This window comes from Sminthopsis crassicaudata, chromosome 2 (genome assembly GCF_048593235.1).
Source record: "Sminthopsis crassicaudata isolate SCR6 chromosome 2, ASM4859323v1, whole genome shotgun sequence".
NCBI lineage: Eukaryota > Metazoa > Chordata > Mammalia > Dasyuromorphia > Dasyuridae > Sminthopsis > Sminthopsis crassicaudata.
The window spans coordinates 566128484-566150799 of NC_133618.1; the positions used below are offsets into that span (position 1 = coordinate 566128484).

The 22316-nt window shown below is 37.8% G+C and overlaps 2 protein-coding genes across 4 annotated transcripts in view; one reads left to right on the forward strand and one right to left on the reverse strand.

The window, feature by feature from the left end:
• FANCI (FA complementation group I) overlaps positions 1–1363 on the forward strand; it is a 70400-nt gene extending 69037 nt beyond the window's left edge. For both annotated transcript variants that reach the window (XM_074295131.1, XM_074295132.1), the window contains exon 38: positions 123–1363. In XM_074295131.1, the coding sequence (XP_074151232.1) occupies positions 123–194 (72 nt within the window). In that variant the 3' untranslated portion in view covers positions 195–1363. The remainder of the gene's footprint in view (positions 1–122) is intronic.
• POLG (DNA polymerase gamma, catalytic subunit) overlaps positions 73–22316 on the reverse strand; it is a 29674-nt gene continuing 7430 nt past the window's right edge. For both annotated transcript variants that reach the window (XM_074295135.1, XM_074295133.1), the window contains 13 exons: positions 20587–20704; positions 19731–19790; positions 19182–19289; positions 18376–18536; positions 17007–17060; positions 16652–16769; positions 16144–16279; positions 15758–16004; positions 11559–11681; positions 10357–10525; positions 9928–10136; positions 755–915; positions 73–548 (listed from right to left, as the gene is read on the reverse strand). In XM_074295135.1, coding sequence (XP_074151236.1) covers positions 484–548; positions 755–915; positions 9928–10136; positions 10357–10525; positions 11559–11681; positions 15758–16004; positions 16144–16279; positions 16652–16769; positions 17007–17060; positions 18376–18536; positions 19182–19289; positions 19731–19790; positions 20587–20704 — 1729 coding nt within the window. In that variant the 3' untranslated portion in view covers positions 73–483. The remainder of the gene's footprint in view (positions 549–754; positions 916–9927; positions 10137–10356; positions 10526–11558; positions 11682–15757; positions 16005–16143; positions 16280–16651; positions 16770–17006; positions 17061–18375; positions 18537–19181; positions 19290–19730; positions 19791–20586; positions 20705–22316) is intronic.

Here is a 22316-nt window from a genome sequence, read left to right on the forward strand (position 1 = left end):
AAAATGCTTTTCCCCTAAATTAAGTACTCTATAGGGAAAGGAGAGAAGCTGTTCTTCTAAAAAGCAGGAGTATTACACTTTGATAAAAACATTTATTTTTGAACATTTCACTCCCCTTCCAGACTGTTGCATCTGAACAGAGAAAAGATGATGATAGTCAAGAACCAGCCAAGAAGAAAAGAAAAAAAAAATGAAATCCCTGAGTTGCTACATACAGCACAATTCTTAACTGCTTCAGGACCTAGAGCACCTTTACTTCCTTTGAACCTACTGAAATGAACATTCATTCTTCTTGGCATATCAATAGAATGCTTTATCAAATAGCAGCACATAAACTCTATAAAAATGTCCTCTTTCTGGAGAAATGACTGACCCAAGGCAAACTCTGTCCCAGAAAAGGGTGAACTATAAAAAGGCCTTCTTCAATATTAATGCTCCATAGGAGCAAATGGGATATTTTCAGACCACAGAATTCTTCCAGGATTAGCTTCTTTTCTCCAAGGATCCTTTGGTGAGTTTAATTATTTGATAAATATCCAATGCTTCACCTGAAAGATAATTAAAATTGGTTAGTGGGACTTGTCTTGTGACTGGGTAATGATTGAGAATGTTAATTCCCAGAAACAGGGTTACTCTATCCAGCAGGGCCTCTATGACTATAATTTTTTTTTTTTTTTAAATCCCTCTAACTCTTTAAGTTAGCTTTAATTCCAGTATCTGCATTCTATGGGTAGAAATAAAACAATGTACTCACCTGGAGGGATCCCGTATCTTCTTTCTAGTCCAGTTGGGTTGGAAGGTGTTTTACAATCCATTGTTACTTCCTTCCTTAAGCACTGGTCAATATCAACTGCACTGAAAAAGGCCACAGACTGGGGCAAGTCGTTAAGACCTAATTTATAGGCAAACATGCATCTGAAATAAAACAGATATTTTGCTAAGTGAACAGCTCCCACATTCAAAGACTGACTGATAAAAACACATACTGTCTTATTTTGTTCTCAATCCATTAGGTTAAATTTATAATTTTCCACAGAATCCTATACCAACCATCCAAAGGGCCTAACCCCTAAACTCCACTTTTCTGCTAGGCTGAAACCCACCTCCCATGAACATTTACATATGACAAATTTTTTGCTTTTAAAGAAGGGCAAAAAGCAAATTTAATAACTCAATATTAGTGGGCAATATTTGATCCTTGTTTAGTAATTGTCACCCTACTATTTTAATATTGGTAGAAACAATCATGATATCAATACCAAAAACTCAAAGCAAAGCACAATTTTTTTTTAACCTGTCATCAGCCTAGACCAGCAAAGTTCCAGAAGTATGTATCAGTATGTAAATAAACTAATTTTGTTCAGATTGCTGTTCTTGTTTATAAATCACATGTAAATTCAGTTGTTAAGAGTTCTTGGATTAGAATGATAAAGGCATTTTTCTAAGGTCCTTCAACCAGAACTGAGTTAGCAAGAAGATTGAAACTATTTAAGTACTCTCTAGTTACCCAGTGATACCTTATAGAATGGAGGTGACTCTTGGTTCTAAACAGCGTAAATCTGTCTAGAAGGTTGTACTATGCCTGAAAGGTTTAAAGTAGGATATCATCAGTAGGCTGACCACTTCATAAATTCTTCAATTCATAGGTTGCCATAGCAAGAGGGAAAAAAAAAAAAAAAAAAAAACTCAAAATGTCCCACCATCTCTCTTTCTGAAGTGACTAGTGGAGTGGCATAAAAGACGCTGGGGATGAGGGAGTGGGGAGAAGAGTTCTAAGAATGAGTTTTTAATCTATAAAATTTAGGGTCAGAGAGATCCTTATTCAATGATCAAGACAATAGAAGGCTATTGGTAGAACTAAATCATATTGATCTTGACTTCATTATGAATCAAAGAGGTTCACAAATGTGGGTGGAAAAAAATACTTCTTTCAATATAATGAGTTATTTTATAACTCTATGTGTTTAATTTTATGCATTTAAGAAACATTGTTTGGAGTCCATGATACACAAATAAATTAAATGAAGCTAGATGACCATAACAAAGGATATCACTTGAATAGACAAAAAAATTAGCAAAGTACTAGGAATACAAAGAACAAGTGATACCTGTTCTCAGGAGCTCACTTTCTAAAAGGAGGGGAAACAATATATAGAATGACCAAGAAAGGGTGTGGGATAGATAAAGTCTGGGAAGTCACAAGAATGCAGACTGACTGGAACAATAACATGCAGAAAGTTATATGTATGGATACTAGTTTAAAATTGATAGATTCTAGAAGACCAGTTAGGAAACTTGCAATAATTTAGGTAAGAGATGTTAATTAATTAAAGGTCAGAACTAGGCTGGTTGGGGGGAGGGGGGGAAGTTAGTAGAGATGTCCTGTCAACTGCTAGACCTGGAACTCAAGAAAAAATTCAGGGCTAAATATATAGATCTGAGATTCATCAGTATTAAAGATAATTAAAATCCATGCAAACTGATGAGATCACTGGAGAAAATAAAGAGAAAAAGTAAAAAGGATCCAGGTCAGTTGACCTCTTCAACCAATTAGATCTAAATCAAAAGTTTTGCTCTAATCATTTCAAAAAGCATTTATTAAGCATATGCTTACTTAAGTATCCGGCATACTGCTAGATTTTAGGAAATCCAAAAAAAAAATTAATTTCAGGTATGTGTTTGTGGAAACACTAACACTAGAGTTAATAGGAAGACTCTTCTGTAGTAGGTAGCATTAGGGAATTAAGGTTCTAAGAGGCATATGTGAGCAAGGAAAGCTTTCTAGGAATGAATGGAAGACTGCCCAGACAGAGACTGGACAAAGTTTCTGATTAAGTTTCATGATCATGTCTGGAAACCACAGAGGAAAAACTCATTGAATAAAGAATACCTATTGTTCAAGCTGATTATGATAAACAGTTTAGACAGCCCACAAAGCCAACCAGTATGTCAGCACAAGCATCTTTTGACAGATGATGTAGATGCATAACAAACAAGAGCTCAGAATGGAGTATTAGAAAGGAAAGTGGATCTGACTGACTGTTGGGAAATTGTGCTACATAATGATCCTAGCTGCACAAAAACAAAGAACCATCATTTTTAATACTGATAACCTTCCAATTATTCTCTATGGCTATAAGTCATGAATACTGTCTCAAATTAAGAGGAAATGAGGAAGTGCAGACGTGCATGAAGGTCATACTGTCAACAGAATTACACGGGAGAAGCAATGTAAAAAAATATTACCTGGGAAGTCTACACTTTTGGAGGGAACATCCAATTTGATGAGATCTCAGATCCCTTACATTACTGAAGTTATATGGCAAAATGAAGAGGGTCTGAGGCAGGAGAAATAATACAATGACAGCTGGACATAAAATAAATCTCATACTCAATTGTTAAAATATCCCTATCACTTACTTGCCTGTGTCTAATTTGGTCTGTTCACTTCAAAAAATTTTAACCTGAAATTAAATCCCCTATGAAAGACTAATCATGTAACATCTCAGTATCTCAGTTACAAATGTTCTAATTGTGCTTCCTTTCAAGTTCTGTTCTTTAACTTTAAGTTTCCCCTCTAAAGGGTCACAAACAATGGGGAAACTCTGAGTGAGGTATAAGACCCTTCAGCCCAAAAGGAGCCTACTGACAATGTCAGGGTTGGCTCCCATCTCCCCTAAGGGCTCCACCTTGAGAAGTCAGGAGGCGGGGCAGCTAGGTGGCACAATGGATAGAGCACCAGCCCTGAAGTCAGGAGAACCTAAGTTCAAATCTGGTCTCAGACACTTAACACTTCCTAGCTGTGTGACCCTGGGCAAGTCACTTAACCCCAGCCTCAGGGGAAAAAAAAAAAGTCAGGAGGCAATGACAACCTGTGTTGTGATTGAAGCAGAGCGATACCAGGTGGCAAATTACATACAATAGCAAGTTGTTCATGTGGTCCCACGTTCGCAATATATACAGGGTATGAGGGTTTAAAAGGGGAAAGTTGGGAGCTCTAGAAAGCAGGACACAACAGTTACCAAGATTGATCTTACTGATCCATAAAACTATTGATCGTCACCACATATGGCAACATCTCTCTGAATTCTATCAGTCAACAAATATTTATTCCATACCTGTGCCAGGCACACGATACCAGAATTAGTAATATAATTTCCTTTTCAGAACCCTTAACAAATTTTAGACTGGTTTGACTAAACAGAACTTTTATTTCAGAGGCATCGGCAAAGGGAAAACTGGTCCTCTCTGAAGTAATGAATATATCTTGCTAAAAAATGTTGGGCTGATTTGGAAAATATAAAATCATTCTGACTAGGTCTATAAGGTACAAAGGAGCTATTCCTAACATTTTCTCTTTGGCCCTCCAATTTTACCCTTTTCTTCTTCTCTTAATAAATGACAAACTCCAGTTTTACTAAAATTGAAAGCTACCTTTCTTCCCCCCGCCTCCATTTCTTTAAACTTCTCTAGTCTCAGATGAAAAAGTACCTTTCCATCTCTATTCTTGATCCCTCCTTCCCATCTCTTCCTTATCCTTAATCCATAAATTACATCTGCATCCATTTTCAAATTCTCTTCTTGCTCCTTCTAATCATGCTTAGGTCTTCCCTGTCTTCAGTCCATACCATTTTAAATGAAAAATTTCTCTCCAGAATCAAGATAATGACCTTACCACTCCCTAACAACATAATGCTCTCTCTTCAGCATAAAAACACTGGAGACTACTCTCTTTAAGATTCTTCTCTACCAAGGGAAAGGGACCTGTATGTGCCAAAATGTTTGTGGCAGCTCTTTTTGTTGTAGCTAGAAACTGGAAGTTGAATGGATGCCCATCAATTGGAGAATGGTTGGGTAAATTATGGTATATGAAGGTTATGGAATATTATTGCTCTGTAAGAAATGACCAGCAGGAGGAATACAGAGAGGCTTGGAGAGACTTACATCAACTGATGCTGAGTGAAATTAACAGAACCAGAAGATCGCTGTACACTTCAATGTTGTATGAAGATATATTATGATGGAAGTGGATATCTTCAACATAAAGAAGATCCAACTCACTTCCAGTTGATCAATGATGGACAGAAATAACTACACCCAGAGAAGGAACACTGGGAAGTAAATGTAAATTGTTAGCACTATTGTCTTTCTACCCAGGTTACTTATACCTTCGGAATCTAATACTTAATGTGCAACAAGAAAATGGTATTTACACACATATATTGTATCTAGGTTTTATTGTAACACATGTAAAATGTATGGGATTGCCTGTCATCAGGGGAGGGAATGGAGGGAGGGGGGGGATAATTTGGAAAAATGAATACAAGGGATATTATTTTTTTAAAAATTACTCATGCATATATACTGTGGAAAAAAAATTTTTCTCTACCCTGGCTTCCACAAAACTGCACATTCATGGTACTCCTACCTCTCTAGTCATCCCTGTCTCTTCATTCTCATTAGGGCCTTTTACCATGGCCATACTCCAAGGTTCCATCCTAAACTTTCTTCTAAATAATAAAAATCTTCCTTAAGTGATCTCATCCATTCTCATGGCCTCAATTATCATCTACACAGATGACTCCGAATCTTTATTACTATCCTCCATCTCTCCCCAGGGCTCAAGGCCCATTATTTCTAAATTTTATTAGATACCTCCATCTCTATGTCCTTCTGGCATCTTAAACTCATTTTGAAAATTGAAATTTTGCCAGTGTTAATACACTCCTGTAGTTCCTGCTGTTACAGAGGCTGAGGTAGGTGGATTCCTTGAATTTAAGACTTCTGAGCTTCATACACAAGGGCTAAAGTTAAGTGCACTAAGGGTATTACCACCAAATGCAGCACCAATCTGATGAAGCTGTAGGGGACAAAAAGGGAACAAGCCAGCTGCCTGAGGTGGAGGGGATCAGCCCAGGCTAAAAAACAAAGTCAAAACTTCTATGCCAATCAGCTATGGAGTTGAGCCTGTAAGTGGCTCCTTCATTTCCAGTCTAAGAGAGACAGATAACAGAAAGAGAAGGAAGAAAAAGAGGGAGTATAATTTACCCCACCCACACTTTTCAATTTCTACTAATGACACTGTTCTCCCAGTTATTCTACCTTGCCCCATACATTCAGTTAGCAACTCTTCTAGTTTCTACCTTCACCATGTCTTATTTCCGTCCCTTCCTCACTTCCACTTCAACCACACTAATCTGGGCCCTATTCCTTCTAACTTAGCTCCTATAAAAAACCTAATGAATTGGCCTGCCTGTCTCTAGTCAAAAGGTTATTTACCTGGAATTGGGTGAATTTAACATTTTGAAAACTAATAGAATTCTTTTTTGTAATCCTATGTATTCTATTTTGTGTGTTTAATAATATGAACTTCTCATAGGTTTTATGAGATGCTGCCAAAGAAGGTCCATGACACAAAAAAGATTAAGAAGCCTTTCCAGTCTCTCTCTAAATTCATCCACATAGCTGCCCAAGTAATCTTCCTCATGCACATCTGTAATCACATTAGTCCTCTACTCAAAAATCTTTTTTTCCCTTTTTGATCTGATTTTTCTTGTGTAGCATGATAATTGTGGAAATATGTATGGAAGAATTGCACACATTTAACCTATATTGAATTATTTGCTGTCTAGGGCAAAGGGTGGGGGAAAGAGAGGAAGAAAAAATTTGGAACACAAGGTTTTGCAAGGGTGAATGTTGGAAACTATCTTTGCATGTATTTTGAAAATAAAAAACTATTATTTTAAAAAATTAATCATAAATTCACAGATCCTGTATTTGGAATATTTGCTCTAAACTGTCAAGATGACTGATAGTCACTCCTCCCACCTTTGCAAATCTGATTGATTATGCCAATCACAAATGTTTAAAAGCATAATGGCCAAATAAAGGTCCCAAAGGTAATGTTGCCCTGGAGCTCATCTGCCATGCTGATACAAAACACAATTACTCTTTGGCCATCTAACCAGTTCTGGATCTAGCTGATCTTTATCTTGATCCTTCTCCACAAAAAAAAAAAAAAAATATATATGGGCTATTTTATCAAAAAGTTTGCTAAAATCAAGTAAACTATATTCACATTATTTTAGCATCTACTAGTTTAATATTCCTCTCAAAAAGGGAAATGAATTAATCTGCCATGACCTATTCTTGATGAAACTATACTGGCTCTTTTTTCTCTTTCTAGATATTTGCCAAACAGCTCTTTAATAGTCCTTTCTGGGATTTCCCACTGGCCTGTAATCTGAAGGCTCTTTTATGTTTATATAAATGGCTATATGTACACTGTCATAATGTACACCGCATATAAAGGGAACCAAGACAGCAGATATTGAATTGAGGAAAAAAAATAATCATCACAAGTTGTCCCTAAATTTGTTTTTCCTCATAACATACAAACTAATTCATATAGGAAGCACCTTCAAAAGTGTTCTCCAGCTGTACTTTTCCTAAACCAATCAAAGCATGGGATGACTTAACTGATAAATAAGGTTTGCTGAAAAGGTGAGGCACCACAGGTATGGAATACTACAAACAGTGCCAGGCTGGATCCATATGATAGGTGATTTCCATTTAAAATAACTGTAGACTTGGGAGTCTATCTGCCAAGATAAATCCAAAAACTATACAAACAAAATTAGCAAATGCTTCTCATACAAATAGTCATATCTAAATAAATAGAAAAATATTAAATGGTCATGGGCTGGCTAAACCAATATAATAATAAATGACAATTCTACTTAATCTACTTATTCAGTGCCATACCAAATTATCAAAAATTATTTAGGTGGAGCAATGGATGGTGCACCAACCCTGAAGTCAAGAGGATCTGAGTTCAAATTTGACCTCAGACACTTAGCATTTCCTAGCTGTGTGACCCTGAACAAGTCATGTAACCCCAATTGCCAATACAATAGTCAATGAATATGGTATTATACTATTTGATAAACTCAAAGATTCCAGCTTCTGAGGTAAGAATTCACTATTTTCCAAAAATTGTAGGAAAAACTGAAAAACAGCAGAAAACTTGGCACAGACCAACATCTGACTTCATATACTAAAATAAAAAAATGCATATGTGACTTAAGACATAAGCAATACAATAAGCAAATTAGGAGAGCAGGGAATAGTTTACCTGTCAGATCTACAGAGAAATGAAGAATTTATGACCAAATAAGTCATTCTCCAATTGATAGCCCAAAGGTTATGAATAGGAAATTTTCAGATGAAGAAATTAAAGTTATCAAGATATAGGAAAAAATGCTCTAACTCACTATTGATTAGAGAAACACAAAACAACTCTGAAGTACCCCCTCACATATAACACATTGCCTAATATGCCAGAAAAGGAAAATGATACATGTGGAAAAGTTTGAACATTAATGCAGTTAAGAGTTGTGAAAAGATCGACCACTCTAGAAAGCAAAATGGAACTATGCCCAAAGGGAAATCAAATTGTGCATATCCTTTGATTCAGCAATATCACTACTAAAGCTATATTCCAAAGAAATCATAAAAAAGAGAACCTAAATATACAAAAATACTGATAGCAGCTCTTTTTGTGGTGAAAAAGAATTGGAAATTGAAGGAATGCCCATCATTTGGGGAATAGCTGAAACAAACTGTAATATATAAATGAAATGGAATACTATTGTGCTACAAGAAATGAATGCTAATTTGGAACTATGCTCAAAAAATTATCAAACAGTGCATACCTTTGATCCTGAAGTGTCTCTACTGGGCCTGTATCTCAAAGAGATCTTAAAGGAGGGAAAGGGACCCACATGGGCAAAAATGTTTGTGGCAAGAAACTGGAAACTGAGGGGATGCCCATCAATTGGGGAATAGCTGAATAAGTTATGGTATATGAATGTTATGGAATATTATTATTCTATAAAAAATGACCAACAGGATGATTTCAGAGAGGCTTGGAGAGACTGACATGAACTGATACTAAGTGAAACAAGAAGAACCAGGGGATCATTGTACACGGCAACTACAAGATTATCCAAAGATCAATTCTGATGGACGTGGTGGCTCTCATCAACAATAAGATGATTCAGACCAATTCCAAGTGTTCAATAATGAAAAGAGCCATCTACACCCAGACTGTGGGGACTGAGCATGTTTCACAAAACTGCATTTTCACTCTTTTTTATTGTTGCTTGCTTGCATTTTATTTTGCTTCTCTTTTTCTTTTTTTTTTACTGGTTTGATTTGATTTTTCTTATGCAGAACGATAATTGTATAAATATGTATGCATATATTGAAATTAATGTATGTTTCTACCATATTTTTTAAAAAATAAAAAGAAATGCTAGTGTTTCCTGTTTAAAAAATAAAGAAATTGATGCTATAAGAAATGATGAGCAGGCAGTTTTGGAAAAAACCTAGAAACACAAAAACTGTTGCTGAGTGAAATGAGCAGAACCAGAACATTGTAAACATTAACAAGAACATTGTGCAATAATTAACTATGAAAGATTAAATTCTTTGCATCAATACAATGATCTATGACAATTCCAAAATGAAAAATACTAATCACATCCAAAGAAAGAACTAGTAGAGTCTGAATGTAGATTGAAACAATATTTTCACTTGGGGGGAGGGTGTTTGAGGGGGAACTATGAGTATTTTCCCCCTTTTGTTATTTCTTTTTGTACAACATATCTAATGTGGAAATATGTTTCACATGATTGCATACATATATATAACCTATATCAGATTTATTGTCATCCTGGAGAGGCAAAGAGAAATAAGGGAAGGAAAGAGAAAAATCTCAAACTCAAAATCTTATAAAAAATGAACACTGAAAACTATCTTTACATTTAATTGGGAAGAAAAACGCTATTTACATTTTAAAAAAAAATGAAGGAGAGCAACAATAAACTATAAAGCAAATTAACTCCATGGCTCCTGGAATCTTACCTTGTCAGAAGGTTTGTGATCTGCAAGGCAAGGGCAGCACGGTAGCGATCTTTTTCTTGAACCAGGTAGCGGACTTCATCGTGAATGCTGATACAGAAACGGCCACTGATGTCAAATTCTTCAAACAGCCATTTCATGGCTACAAGCATCAAATGCAGATAATCCACAGCTGAGCTCTGTACCACCCAGTTCACTCGACTGGTCACAAACTGCAGAAAGAGGGAAGATGAGTCACAAATAAGGTGATGGAGCCAAGGTGCAAGATCCTAAGTCACAGTCTGGTAGACTCTTGACCCCTGAAGTAGACTGACTGTCATGGCAGGAGATCTGAAGTTCTCCCATTACTGGTTAGGGTGCTCTGTCTCTAGTACATTTACCAGTATGAGGGAGTCTCGCTGACTTCACCCACACATATGGAAGCTAACTTACCTCCCCTCTGACAACTGCGGGCTCCAGAGCCCGGGAGATTTGGCAGTCCAGTACAGGGGTTCTTGGGGCGTCTGACATGGCAATGCTCTCCAATTTGTTGAACATCTCTGACTCTGTCCCTCCTGCCCAGGCTCGGTCAGCTACCAAATCCCACTTTCTCCTACGAGACCTGAAAGGTCACAAGAAAACAAATTCTTAAATTTGTCTTCTAAACATAACAGAGATATCACCACCACTGGGAAACAGGCACAGCTAAAGAAAAAGAGTATTCCTTCTTCATGGGGATGCAAAAGAACAAAAGGAGTGCTAGTAATTTTATAAAGGGAGAATTAAGGCATATAGTAGAACTATTTATTAAAGGATCCTGGGAAAGGCCAAAATTACAAGAAAGGCAAAATTTATGGTGCCCAAAATAATTTAAATTTAGATTGTTCTTTTTAGTTACAAACTACATTAAGATATATAATTTCATTTAATCCTTATAATAATCATGTGAGGTAGAAAAGAGAAATAGTACCCATTTTACAGATGAGGAAATTGACACAGAGTGAGGTTAAATGACTTGCTGAAGTTTCCTGGGTTCCTAGGACTTCATACTGCAATACCAACTTAAGCAAACCCTCCCTGACAAGGGAAATTTTAAGTATAATATCAAAGAATTTTCCTATTTGGCTGAAGTTTCTTCAAGGATAAACTCCGTGCCTTTTCTTCTATAAAAGGCTTTCTTGATGCCCTTCCCTCACTAAAATATTTCAGAGTACTTTTCCAGGATAGCTCACTTACACTTAAGTTATGCTGTTTTACATTAATTATTTAAATACCTGTCTTTTCCCTCCTTTCCTTCCCCCAGATTGTGAGTTGCTGAGGAACAAGCCTACCTAGTTTTGTGTCCCTATAGCAACTAGTACAGTATCTTTAACATATTAATAAATGTTAATTTAATTAAGTCCAAGTACTGATGTGAGCTTTGTGATGCCTTCAAAATGTCACTTCATCTATGGTCTACTACTTGTGAGATTTCTAGAAGTTTACTCAGATTCCTATCTACTTTTTTTCAATTCATTTACATAAAAAATTAAACTTCCTAAAATAACTTTCAGAACCCACCATGGTACTCTATTACTTATAAGAAGAGCAATCCTAGACCCTGAAATCATAAAATCCACGTCAGACATTCTCAAAAAGTAAAGCCTTTTTCTTACATTTTGGAAGCTTCTTTCTGGATCTTCCGAAGATCCTGAAGAGAGACCCAACCATCTTCTGTCCTGTCCAGCTGAATCCCCAGCTCCTTCACTAACCACTCACCATCCTTTGAAAGCTGATACCTAACAAAAAAAGGAAAGAGAGTCTGTCCACAAGAGTTTATTGAGTATGCTCTGTAGTCATTAAAGCTGTGAAAAATAAATGGCCTTCCTTCCACCTAGGAACTTTCAAGGTGATATGGAGTTATAAGACATGTACAATATCTAATAAATATAATACAACATATAGAATTGCAAAGTAAGTGGGAGAGGAAGGATCATTATCAACTGATAACTGATTATCAACTAAGAAGATCAAAAGGATGGAATTTGTGACCAAAGAAGAACTAGAGGTTATTATTGATCACAAAATAGAAAATTTTGATTATATCAAATTAAAAGGCTTTTATACAAACAAAACTACTGAAAACAAGATTAGAAGGGAAGCAATAAACTAAGAAGATCAAAGAAAGCTTCCTAGAGGAAGCAGCATAAAAATTGAAATTTAAAAGACAGTTTGTGGAAAGAGGCATTTCACAAAGCAGGAATCCGAGCAAAGGCATGATAACTGGAAGGTATGTGTCAGATACTATGTTAAACACTTTACAATTATCTCATTTGCTCTTCATAACACTTCTGAAAATTGAGTACTATTACTAGCCCCATTTTACAGATGAGGAAATTGAGGGAAAAAAGAGGTTACATGATAGGCCCAGGATCACACATCTAATAAGTATCTGAGGTTGGATTGAACGTAGTTCCTCCTGACTTCAAGTCCAGCACTTTATTCACTATACTACTTAGCTGTTCCAATAATAATAGCCATTCCCACTAATTGATAAGTAGTCAAAGAATACTGACAGGCAGTTTTCAAAGGAAACTACAAGTTATCAAAAACCATAACAGAAATGCTTCAAATCACTAATAAATGAAAATGAAAGCAATTCTAAGGTTCCCCTTTTTACTATGATATTGACAAAGTTAACAAAAAAAGGGAAAATGACAAATTTTGGAGGTGTTATGAGGAAAAGGTATTTTAAAGCACTACTCACAGAGAAATGAACTAGGCTTAGCTACTCTGGAAAGCAATTTGCAACTATATCCCAAAAGTTGCTAAGCTATGTTACTAAACTGGATCCAGCAATGGTCCAGCAATATTTCATTACTAGGCCCATACCTGAAAGAAGAAAAAGACAAGCACAATAATAATCACAGCACACTTTTATTAAAGTGTCAAAAGAGCTTACTCATCAATTGGGGAATGGCTAAAAAAAAAAATACGGCATATGAATGTAATGGAATATTATTGTGCCATAAAAAAATGACAGCAGAGGGATTGCTAGATGGTGCAGTGGATAGAGCACTAGGTCTGGATTCAGTTCAAATCTGGCATCAGACACTTAATACTTACTAGGCTGTGTGATTCTGGGCCATTTTGCTTAACCCCAATTGCCTTGTCTCCCCCACACACACCCAAAAAAAAAGGAAAGAAATGACAACAGAAGTGGTTTCTGAGAAATCTGGGAAGTCTTGCATGAACTGATGCAAAATAAAGCAAGGAAAAAACTTTATACAATAATATCACTAAAAACAACTTTGAAAAACTTAGGAACTCTGATCAACACATGACCAGTAAAGAATCCAAAAAAACCAATGAGTGAAACATGCTAACTGCCTCTTAACAGGTGACAGATTAAAGATACAGAATGAGAAATTATACATGGACAGTACAGGAAACTTATTTTGTTTGACTATTATCTGTATTTGTTACAAGGGTTGAGAGGTTTTTCACTTTGGGGTTTTTTGGTGTGGGGCTTTTTTTTTTGAGGGAAGGAGAAAATAAATTATTGCCAATTGAAAAATAAAGAAAATTTAATCCTTTAATACTTATTCAAAATATGATGTGCAGATATGGAGTCAAGATGGGCAGAATGAGAGCAATTTTGACTTAATTTCCCCAAAATTTCCTCTACACCTCTATAAAACAGACCAAAAAGACAAGAAAAAGTCTTTTCCACTCTAGGAAAACTTAGAAAGATAAATGGACAGCTATGGGCAGGGAATATCCCAGCACATGGTGACAATGAGGATAATGAAGTTTTTATTTTCCCAGACTGAACTGTTAAAATAGAAAGAAGACATAAAAGACAGAAGCTCAGGCTAGATATCACCACAGGACTGAGCAACATAAATTCCAAAGTCAAGAAGTGGATCAGAAAAATGAGCAAACAAAAGAACCTGATCACAGAAAGCTACTCTGGTGACAGAGAAGACTCTTAAGACACAAACTTCAAAAAAGATAATGACTTGAAAACATAAGGCAAAAACCTCACAGAAAAATGCAAATCAGACACAGCCCAGAAAGAATTTCTGGAAGATTAAAGAAAGCGATTTAAAAAAACAAAACAATGATTTTAAAAATAAGATGACAGCAATGGAAGAAAACTTGGGAAAATAAATAAGAACTATGCAAGAAAATTATGACAAAAGAATTAATAATTTGGAAACAGCAAACCACTCCTGTATCTTTGCCAAGAAAACTCCCATAAAGGGTCATGAAAAGTCAAACACAACTAAGACAACTGAATGATGTAAGAAGATTGGAAAGGAATCACTATTGATCAGAGAAATGCAAATTAAGACAAGGCTGAGATACAACTACACACCTATCAGACTGGCTAAGATGACAGGAAAAGATAATGCAGAATGTTGACAGGGATATGGGAAAACTGAGGCACTGATACATTATTGGTGGAATTGTGAACAGATCCATCCATTCTGGAGAGCAATTTGGAACTAGGCTCAAAAAGTTTTCAAACTGTGCATACCCTTTGACCCAGCAGTGTTGCTACTGGGCTTATATCCCAAAGAGATCTTAAAGAAGGGAAAGGGACCTGTATGTGCAAAAATATCTGTGGCAGCCCTCTTTGTAGTGGCTAGAAGCCGGAAACTGAATGAATGCCCATCAATTAGAGAATAACTGAATAAATTGTGGTATATGAATATTATGGAATATTATTGTTCTATAAGAAATGACCAGCAGAATGATTTCAGAAAGTCCTGGAGAGACTTTGATGCTGAGTGAAGTGAGTAGAGAAATCATTATACACAGCAACAAGACCAGTTCCAATTATTCAGTAAAGAAGAGAATTAGCTACACCCAGAGAGAGGTCTGTAGGAACCGAGTGTGGACCACAACATAGCATTTTCACTCTTTCTATTATTGTTTGCTTGCATTTTTGTTTTCCTTCTAGGGTGTTTTTTTTTTCTTTCTAGATCAGATTTTTCTTGTGCAGCAAAATAACTGTATAAATATGTATGCATATATTGGATTTGACATATAATTTAACATATTTAACATGTATTGGACTACCTGCCATCTAGGGGAGGGGGTGGGGGGAAGAAGGGGAAAATTTGGAACAGAAGGTTTTACAAGGATCAATGTTGAAAAAATTATCCATGCATATGTTTTGTAAATAAAAAGACATAAAATAAATAAATGAATGAATGAATGAATGCATTTTGGGGGTGAACAAGTAAATAAGTGAATGAATAAAAGAAGATTGGAAAGGTAGAAAGGGAGCTAGGTTATAAAGTACTTTGAATCCCAAACAGAAGGGACATCTAGGTGGCACGAAGGATAGAGTACTACACCCAAAATCGGAAGACCTGAATTCAAATCTGTCCTCACACATTTACTAGCTGTGTGAACCTGGCCAAAGTCACTTAATTTGCCTTAGTTTCCTCGACCTTAAAATGAGTGGTAGAAGGAATGGCAAACCAGCTCCTCAAAAATCAGAATTGCTAAATGGTAAAAGAATTACAAGACTTCACTAAAACAAAACAAAACAAAATCACTTTAAAGAACAGAACTGGCCAAGTGGAAGCCGATGATTCTGAGACATCAAGAAACAATAAACAATACCAAAAGATTTAAAGTAATAGAAAATGCGAACTATTTCAAAGGAAAAAAAAACTGCTCTAAAAAAATAAGTCAAAGAGAAATGTTTAAAAATTACCAGACCACCTGAAAGCCAAGAACAAAAAAAGGAGACCAGACATCCTATTTCAGGCTTATCAATTCCAAGACTTGAGGAAGATAAGAAGAGTATTGGGTGAGAAGCAGATAGATATGGTCAAAATAAGGTGGAACTCCTTACTGGCGGAGCCCTTTGGTAACAGCATACATCTGCTGAGCCTTCTCTTTGGCTTGCAGTGGCGTCAGGCGGTGGTTGAACTGCATCAGCAGACGCTCAGCAAAGGGCTGACCAGCCCCATAAATTCGGCCGTAGTTGAAAATCTTGGCATGCTCCCGACTGATGCCCACTGTGGATGCCGTCTTACTGTGCAAGTCAGTCCCGCTACTCTTCTTTCCCTGCAGAGTCATCCAACCAAAGGCAGTACAGCCTGAAAAGACAAAGGGTTCAACAGCTGTTACCCAGGTAGCCCGGGCCAAGGAGAGGCAACTGATCCGATGCCCGCATTGGCCCACACTTCTCCCAACATCAATCAAAGGCTTCCCATCCTTAATCCTTCTTCTCCTCACCATGAATTCCAGCAAAATGGGCATCTCCAAGCACAGCAGCAATCCAGAGCTCCTGAGAATCCACATCAGCCCCAACCAGAACATAGCCAGGAGGGGCCTGCACCATGGCTTTCAGCTCACTACCCACTCGGTCCACCTATGGAACACACAATCCTATCCCTCAGACACTTGTGGCATATGAGAGGGAGGAGGAACAAATGGAGATTCAACCCCCTCTTCACCCTGGTCACAACACCTCAAGCCACTAGCTCTGAAGTAGAACAGGAAATTATAGGATCACCAAGGAATGGGGGAGTGGGTGATGGGTCCTAAAAACCTTGGTGTCTTAGGCACCTGAGATAATCTCAGCAATAAAGGAGGTGTGCTTTGAGCTTTTAAAATATAGAAAGAATTTGAGATGGTAAGAAAACGAGGAAGAAAATGAACATGTCATACTTTCCTTCAGAGATCAAAAATATCTCTTAGATTCACAAGATAGGAAAAGGGGCATCAGGAAAACCCAACATACCCTAGCATTGCTGGCTGTGAGCCAGGTGGGCTCCACAGCTCTGCGAGTGATAGTGCCGGCTGTCACCACCTGTGGCAAAATGGCCCCGTAGCAGCTCTCTTCATCATAGTCTGAATGTCTGGAAGGACACAGGCAATCAATGTTCAGAGACATCTTGAACACCAAAAACTGCACGGCTATCCATCCAAACCGGATATCCCATGCCACCCTCTCGCCACATGCATCACAGAACACCCTCACTTTCCATTTCAGTGTCCATACTCCATAAAGGAGTCCAAATGCCTTATGTAAAGGAGGAGAGAAAGGACCGCCCACATCTCCCATGTTCTCCCCCAAGTAACAAGTTAGCTCCTACCTAATCACTGTTCGTGGCAGCTCTCCCTTCTGTAGCCACACAACCATCTGAGAACTGTGGGGAAACAATGTACAGGGTCACCCCAAACCCAAAGGAAGTAAGTGACGACCTGCCTTTGCCTGCTCTTTGAAGTCTGATCTGGGATTCCAAGGAGTTTAGCCCAATCTGGAGTGCAGTTCCCCCGGCCCTTACTTTATCCCTGTCAGAGTACAAGTTCAAGTTAACACCCTCTGGGCTTTGGATCCTGTTCAGTCTAAGACTCTTAAGGCTAGATCTCTGATGGAACAGAAATCAGACTCAATATTGGCCATGAAATTGGCCCCATCTTGGGGATTTTCCATCATCAATATATCATTCAAAGACAAGTTGCCTTCTTTTTGAGTGTGATGTATAACAAAGATCTCCTAAGACCTTTTCCAGGCCATCTTAGAGCAGGATGACCCAGCACCAGAAATATCCCAAGACTCATACCCTCAGGGTTCAGCTAAAAGACCAAAGGATATAATGAGACAATATTCTTTAGAGCTAGAACCTTAGAGATCATCTGATTCAATTCCATTGTTTGTAAAATGAGGGCAATAAGACTTACACAGGTTAAATAACTCCTCTGAGCCCTTACAGGTCATTAACAACGGAGCTGAGACAAAAACACAGATCTAAGTCCTAGGCCAATGGTCACTGACTCAAGCTCTGACAATTTACAAAGTTGAAGGAAGGAAGTCTCCATCAGTCTAAAGATTTTTCCATAAGATAACATAAAAGTTTGGTGAAGCAAGGATTTCCCTGGGACTACACCCATTTGAGGCTATACATTCTTCCTTAAGGGCTCTAAAGTAGAATAAATGAGTTTTCAAAATAATTTTGCATTTATATTAAGCTTCAAGCTTTGCAAAGTAGCTTGCATAACATCTCATTTGAGTCTCACTACTACAGGGAGGTTATTGAAAATATGATTATCCCCATTTACCAGCTGAGGAAAATGAGGCACAAATAATTTTCCTCATGAGGTCTGGCTCAGCTTTAGATCATTCTGAGTTTAGTTGGTTCTGACAGTTTAGGTCCTCTTCCATAAAGGGTATTAATGATTTGGGTTAGTCAAGCCAAAGCAAGAGTCACCTTAAGTCTACCCTGTTAGTTGCTACAAACTGCCAGTAGCTTGTGACTCCATTCAATCTCTGTAGGAAAAAGAAATCCAAGCCATTTTCTTCCCTACATAGTTTCTTTCTTTGCCATTTAACTCCAGGAACCACAAAAAGGTTATTTCCATCCACACAAGGAGCCCTTTTCTCCAGTATTTGCACTAGGTTACCAAAAAGGTTATTTCCATGCACACAAGGAATCCTTTTCTCCAGTATTTGCACTAGGTTACCTGATGCGCTTGTGAGCATTCCTCCAGAAGGAGACCATCTTGTTGATTTCGAGAGCCCTTGGGCCACTGGCACCCCCTGGACCAGCCTGCAGTGTACCATCCTCCATCTTCGGCAGGAAATCCTTAGCAAAGGGGCTTCCCACATTACAATTATTGCCATCCTTTATTGGTGAGGGAGAGACCCATGGTAAAAAAGAGCCAAGGATCAGGAAGATACATTGAGTATCAAGAAAACCCCTTCCCTACTGGTCTGGGCCAGTTAAGTCAAACTATTGGAGCAGAAGAGCAAAAAGGAGCCAAAGGCAATCCAAAAAACACTATGGAGAAGAAGATAAATAGTCCAATAGCTAAATCCCTAAGCATTGTCCAGAACACCCTTTATCAAGTCCTCTCTTTTAACAGGAGAAAACATTAGAAAAGTTCATGCTTTGGCTTCTTCTCACTTCAACTCTATCTCCCTAACAAATGGAATGATAGAACTACACTTGATCTGAGAGATATTCTAGTTCAACTTCTTCATTCTGAAGATAAGGAAAGGGATTTTTCAAGGTATTAACTAACATGCCAAGGACAGAGAGCGGTTAGCAAGGCTATTTGTTTGATATTAAATAGTCAGCTATGTTAATAGCAGGGCCAGTTCTAAATTCAGATATTAGGCCTGACCCCCTAACCTCGTTTCCTTTAGGGCTAAGTCTTATTTTTTGAAAGGACACATGGGGGAAATAGATTCATTTTACTGGCATTCTATGAAGACAGATAAGGAATCACACTAATCAATCAACAATATGTTACTGGCACATACTTACCTTGTGTGGCAGCTTGAAAAACCAGCAGCCAGGAATGTTCACATCATTGTAAGGTCCATTGCCATGGTGATAGGTTGGCTGACTAAGTTGCGAACCATTAGTCTCCTCCTTTGGGTATGACATATATATTATATTAACCCTCCCCCATACATATACAGCAATTTGTGGTAGAAGGGAATAAGGAAAGTGACCTTATCCTATAAAGCCATCCATGGGATACCCAATCCCTAGATCCTAAATACTGAGGAATAAAGGTAGATATCAAATCCTATGTCTCTCTCAAGTCTTAAAAGTGCTCTAAGTGGGCCTGCAGTGACACCTGGAATCAAGATTATAATCTTAAAAGAGAATCTTCTAAGAAACTGTTCCAAGAAAGAACTCTCATGTCCTAATTCTTGCAGTATTCTAAAGTCAAATGTCATTTACAGAAATTCACCGATTTAAAAAAAAAAATACAAAAAACCCTAGAAAAAAGGACCAGTTTGCCTGCTGTTAAGTCCCACAAAGAGAAATCCCAAATCAGAAGCCCTCCAATATCTCAACCAGTACCTGGATTGCTCTACCATTTTCAAAATCAGCATCAGGTTCCAAGTGGCTCAGCTCCTCTACCTGAATGAGGTAAGGAGAGAAGTAAATAACAATGTTAAAATGATTTCACTTATAGAGCACTTAGAAGTTTATACTTCCCTAACAACAATCTTGTAAAGTAGATAATACAAATACTGTTATGCTCATTTTACAGATAAGGTCCAGAAAGGCTAGGTGACTTGGCTAAAGTCACAAAGCAAGTGTCAAAGACTTAGATTTTGAACCCAATTCTTTGGATTCCAACACCCAAACTCTTTTTTACTTTATTACACTGCCCTTCTCTGAAAAAAGACTAAGCCCAATAAAAAATGACAAGTAAATTGCCCTTCCTTTGACTCCCCCAAACTACATGTTTACATAGAGCCTCTAAAAGAGTCATGGACACAACACAGCAGGGTCCTGAAAAGAGGAGTCCCCAGAAAAGACCAAGAACAATGTTTCCATTTACAAGGGCCTTTTTACTACTTCATCCTCACCAGCTATCTCAATTACCCCAATCCAACTACTAAGGAGACAGGGAGGAAAACCTGAAAAAGCAGCCTTGAGAGGACAGCAACAGCAGCCTCACTGGGGGTCCCAACCTGAGGTCACAGACTTCCCTTCCCCCCTGATCCACTACATTCAAGAAGTTGCCACACACACCCCTTTTACAGAAAGCCAAGAGGAAGGCCTCCATTGCCCATCCATGCTTTGGAGGCCCCAGGGATTGGGGCCAGTGTCAGGACGCAGACCCCAGAGCTAACCAACAACTTTCCCCCGTTGGTATGAGGCTGGTTCACACGTCCCCGCTGCTTCTTGTGGCTAAAGCTGCCCTTACCGTTTGCCACACAGTGCTGTCAGTAAGCAGGAACTCCTCTGGTAAGGGCTGGCCCTTCAGCACAGGCTGCTCCTTCCCCCGCTCCCTGCAGGATTTCTGATAGAGGGCTTCAATGGCTCTGCAGAGGCAGGTTGAAAAGAGCAAATTTGTCAGACTCAGAAAGATGGCCACTAAGCCATACATAAGGCTGCATACTGACTTAGAAAACCACACAGCAACATGATCTAGGCTTACATACTTTAATTTAAATTTTAATTTAAATATTTCTCCATTACATTTTAATTTGGCTCGGTGACAGTATTGCAAAAGAGGGCCAAATTCGACACCTCTCAAGAAGAAAGCCACTTGGTAGAACCACTCTTTCTGGTTCCTACTTTCCTCCAGCAACACTCCTGACATTCAAAGATGTTTCTATAGCAACTGTTTCTAAGACAGAGGTCAGAAACTACTTTAAAATGACACAATTTTCAATCTATTCGGTCATGTTATCCTCACAACCAAAAACTTATGACACTGCTCTACTCAGAATACTTTATCTTCCATTTTTACCTATTAAAACCCTACCCTCCATTCTCCCAATCTCAGAAAACGCTACCATCAAAAAAATATTGCTTAATTACTGTCATTGGAATTACTGTCCTCTGAATTCACATTTTATTTTGTACCATTTATGGCCTTTATCATATACTATTAAGAACTAGAGTTCTTATGTATATGTATTCTCTTTCCTAATAAAATATATGCTCCTGCAGGGCATTTAGATATATTTTATACATCCTCATAACCCCTTACACATCCTATTTATATGGGTGCTCAATAATTATAAAATAAGTATGGAAGTACTATCTCAATTCTACAGTTAAGAAAACAGGCATGAAAAAGATCAAGACCACAGAGCTACAAAATAGTAGAGTTAAGAATAAAATAAAGGTTTCTCAACTGCAAGTCCTAGCACTTTACCTTAAATCCTTCTGACTTTAGCAACAAAACCTGAAAAGCTTTATCTATCAATATAATAATGTTATTTGTTAGGATTACTAAGTGAGAACTCAGGTTGTCTGGATGGTGACAAGGTGAGAATTCAGGTTTTCTGGACAATTACAAGGTGAGAACTCAGGTTGACTTGATAGAGGGGGCAAGCTCATTGGCTGGGGTGGTTCTTCCCAGAAGCCCTTGCATTATCCCACGCCCATTCTCTGGGAGGATAAAAAGAGACAGCACTGGGCGCAGAGAGCAGATCGGCCTGGAGAAGGATAAGAACAGGAGAGAGAGGACAGAGCTGAAACCTGATTTCTTTGATCCTGTTCTTGGATGGTGGCAAGTCTATGTCCATTGTGTCAAAATCCATTCCCTCGTTAAGATCCTCAGTTATTGTTACTATTTTTATTTTCAATATAATCTAATCCATGTATAGATTTCTTAATGCTTAACTATTTCTAAATGCTTAGTGTAATTCTAATCTGTCGATTGTGAACAATCCTTTGAATATATTATTGCATAATAATCTTTTATTTGATATGATTCCATAAATATACATTAGTGAAGTTGAGCAATCATTTTTTTCCTCTTCTTTCTCTCTCCTTGTTTTGAGTATTTGGACATTATTTGTTTCATTAGAGGAAAGTGATAAAGAGCAGAAGGGAAATCTGAGTAGTGCAAGCCCCAGCTCAGACCACGCCATTGCTCATATCCAGTATCCATAAAGACATCTTCAGGGACACGGTAAAATG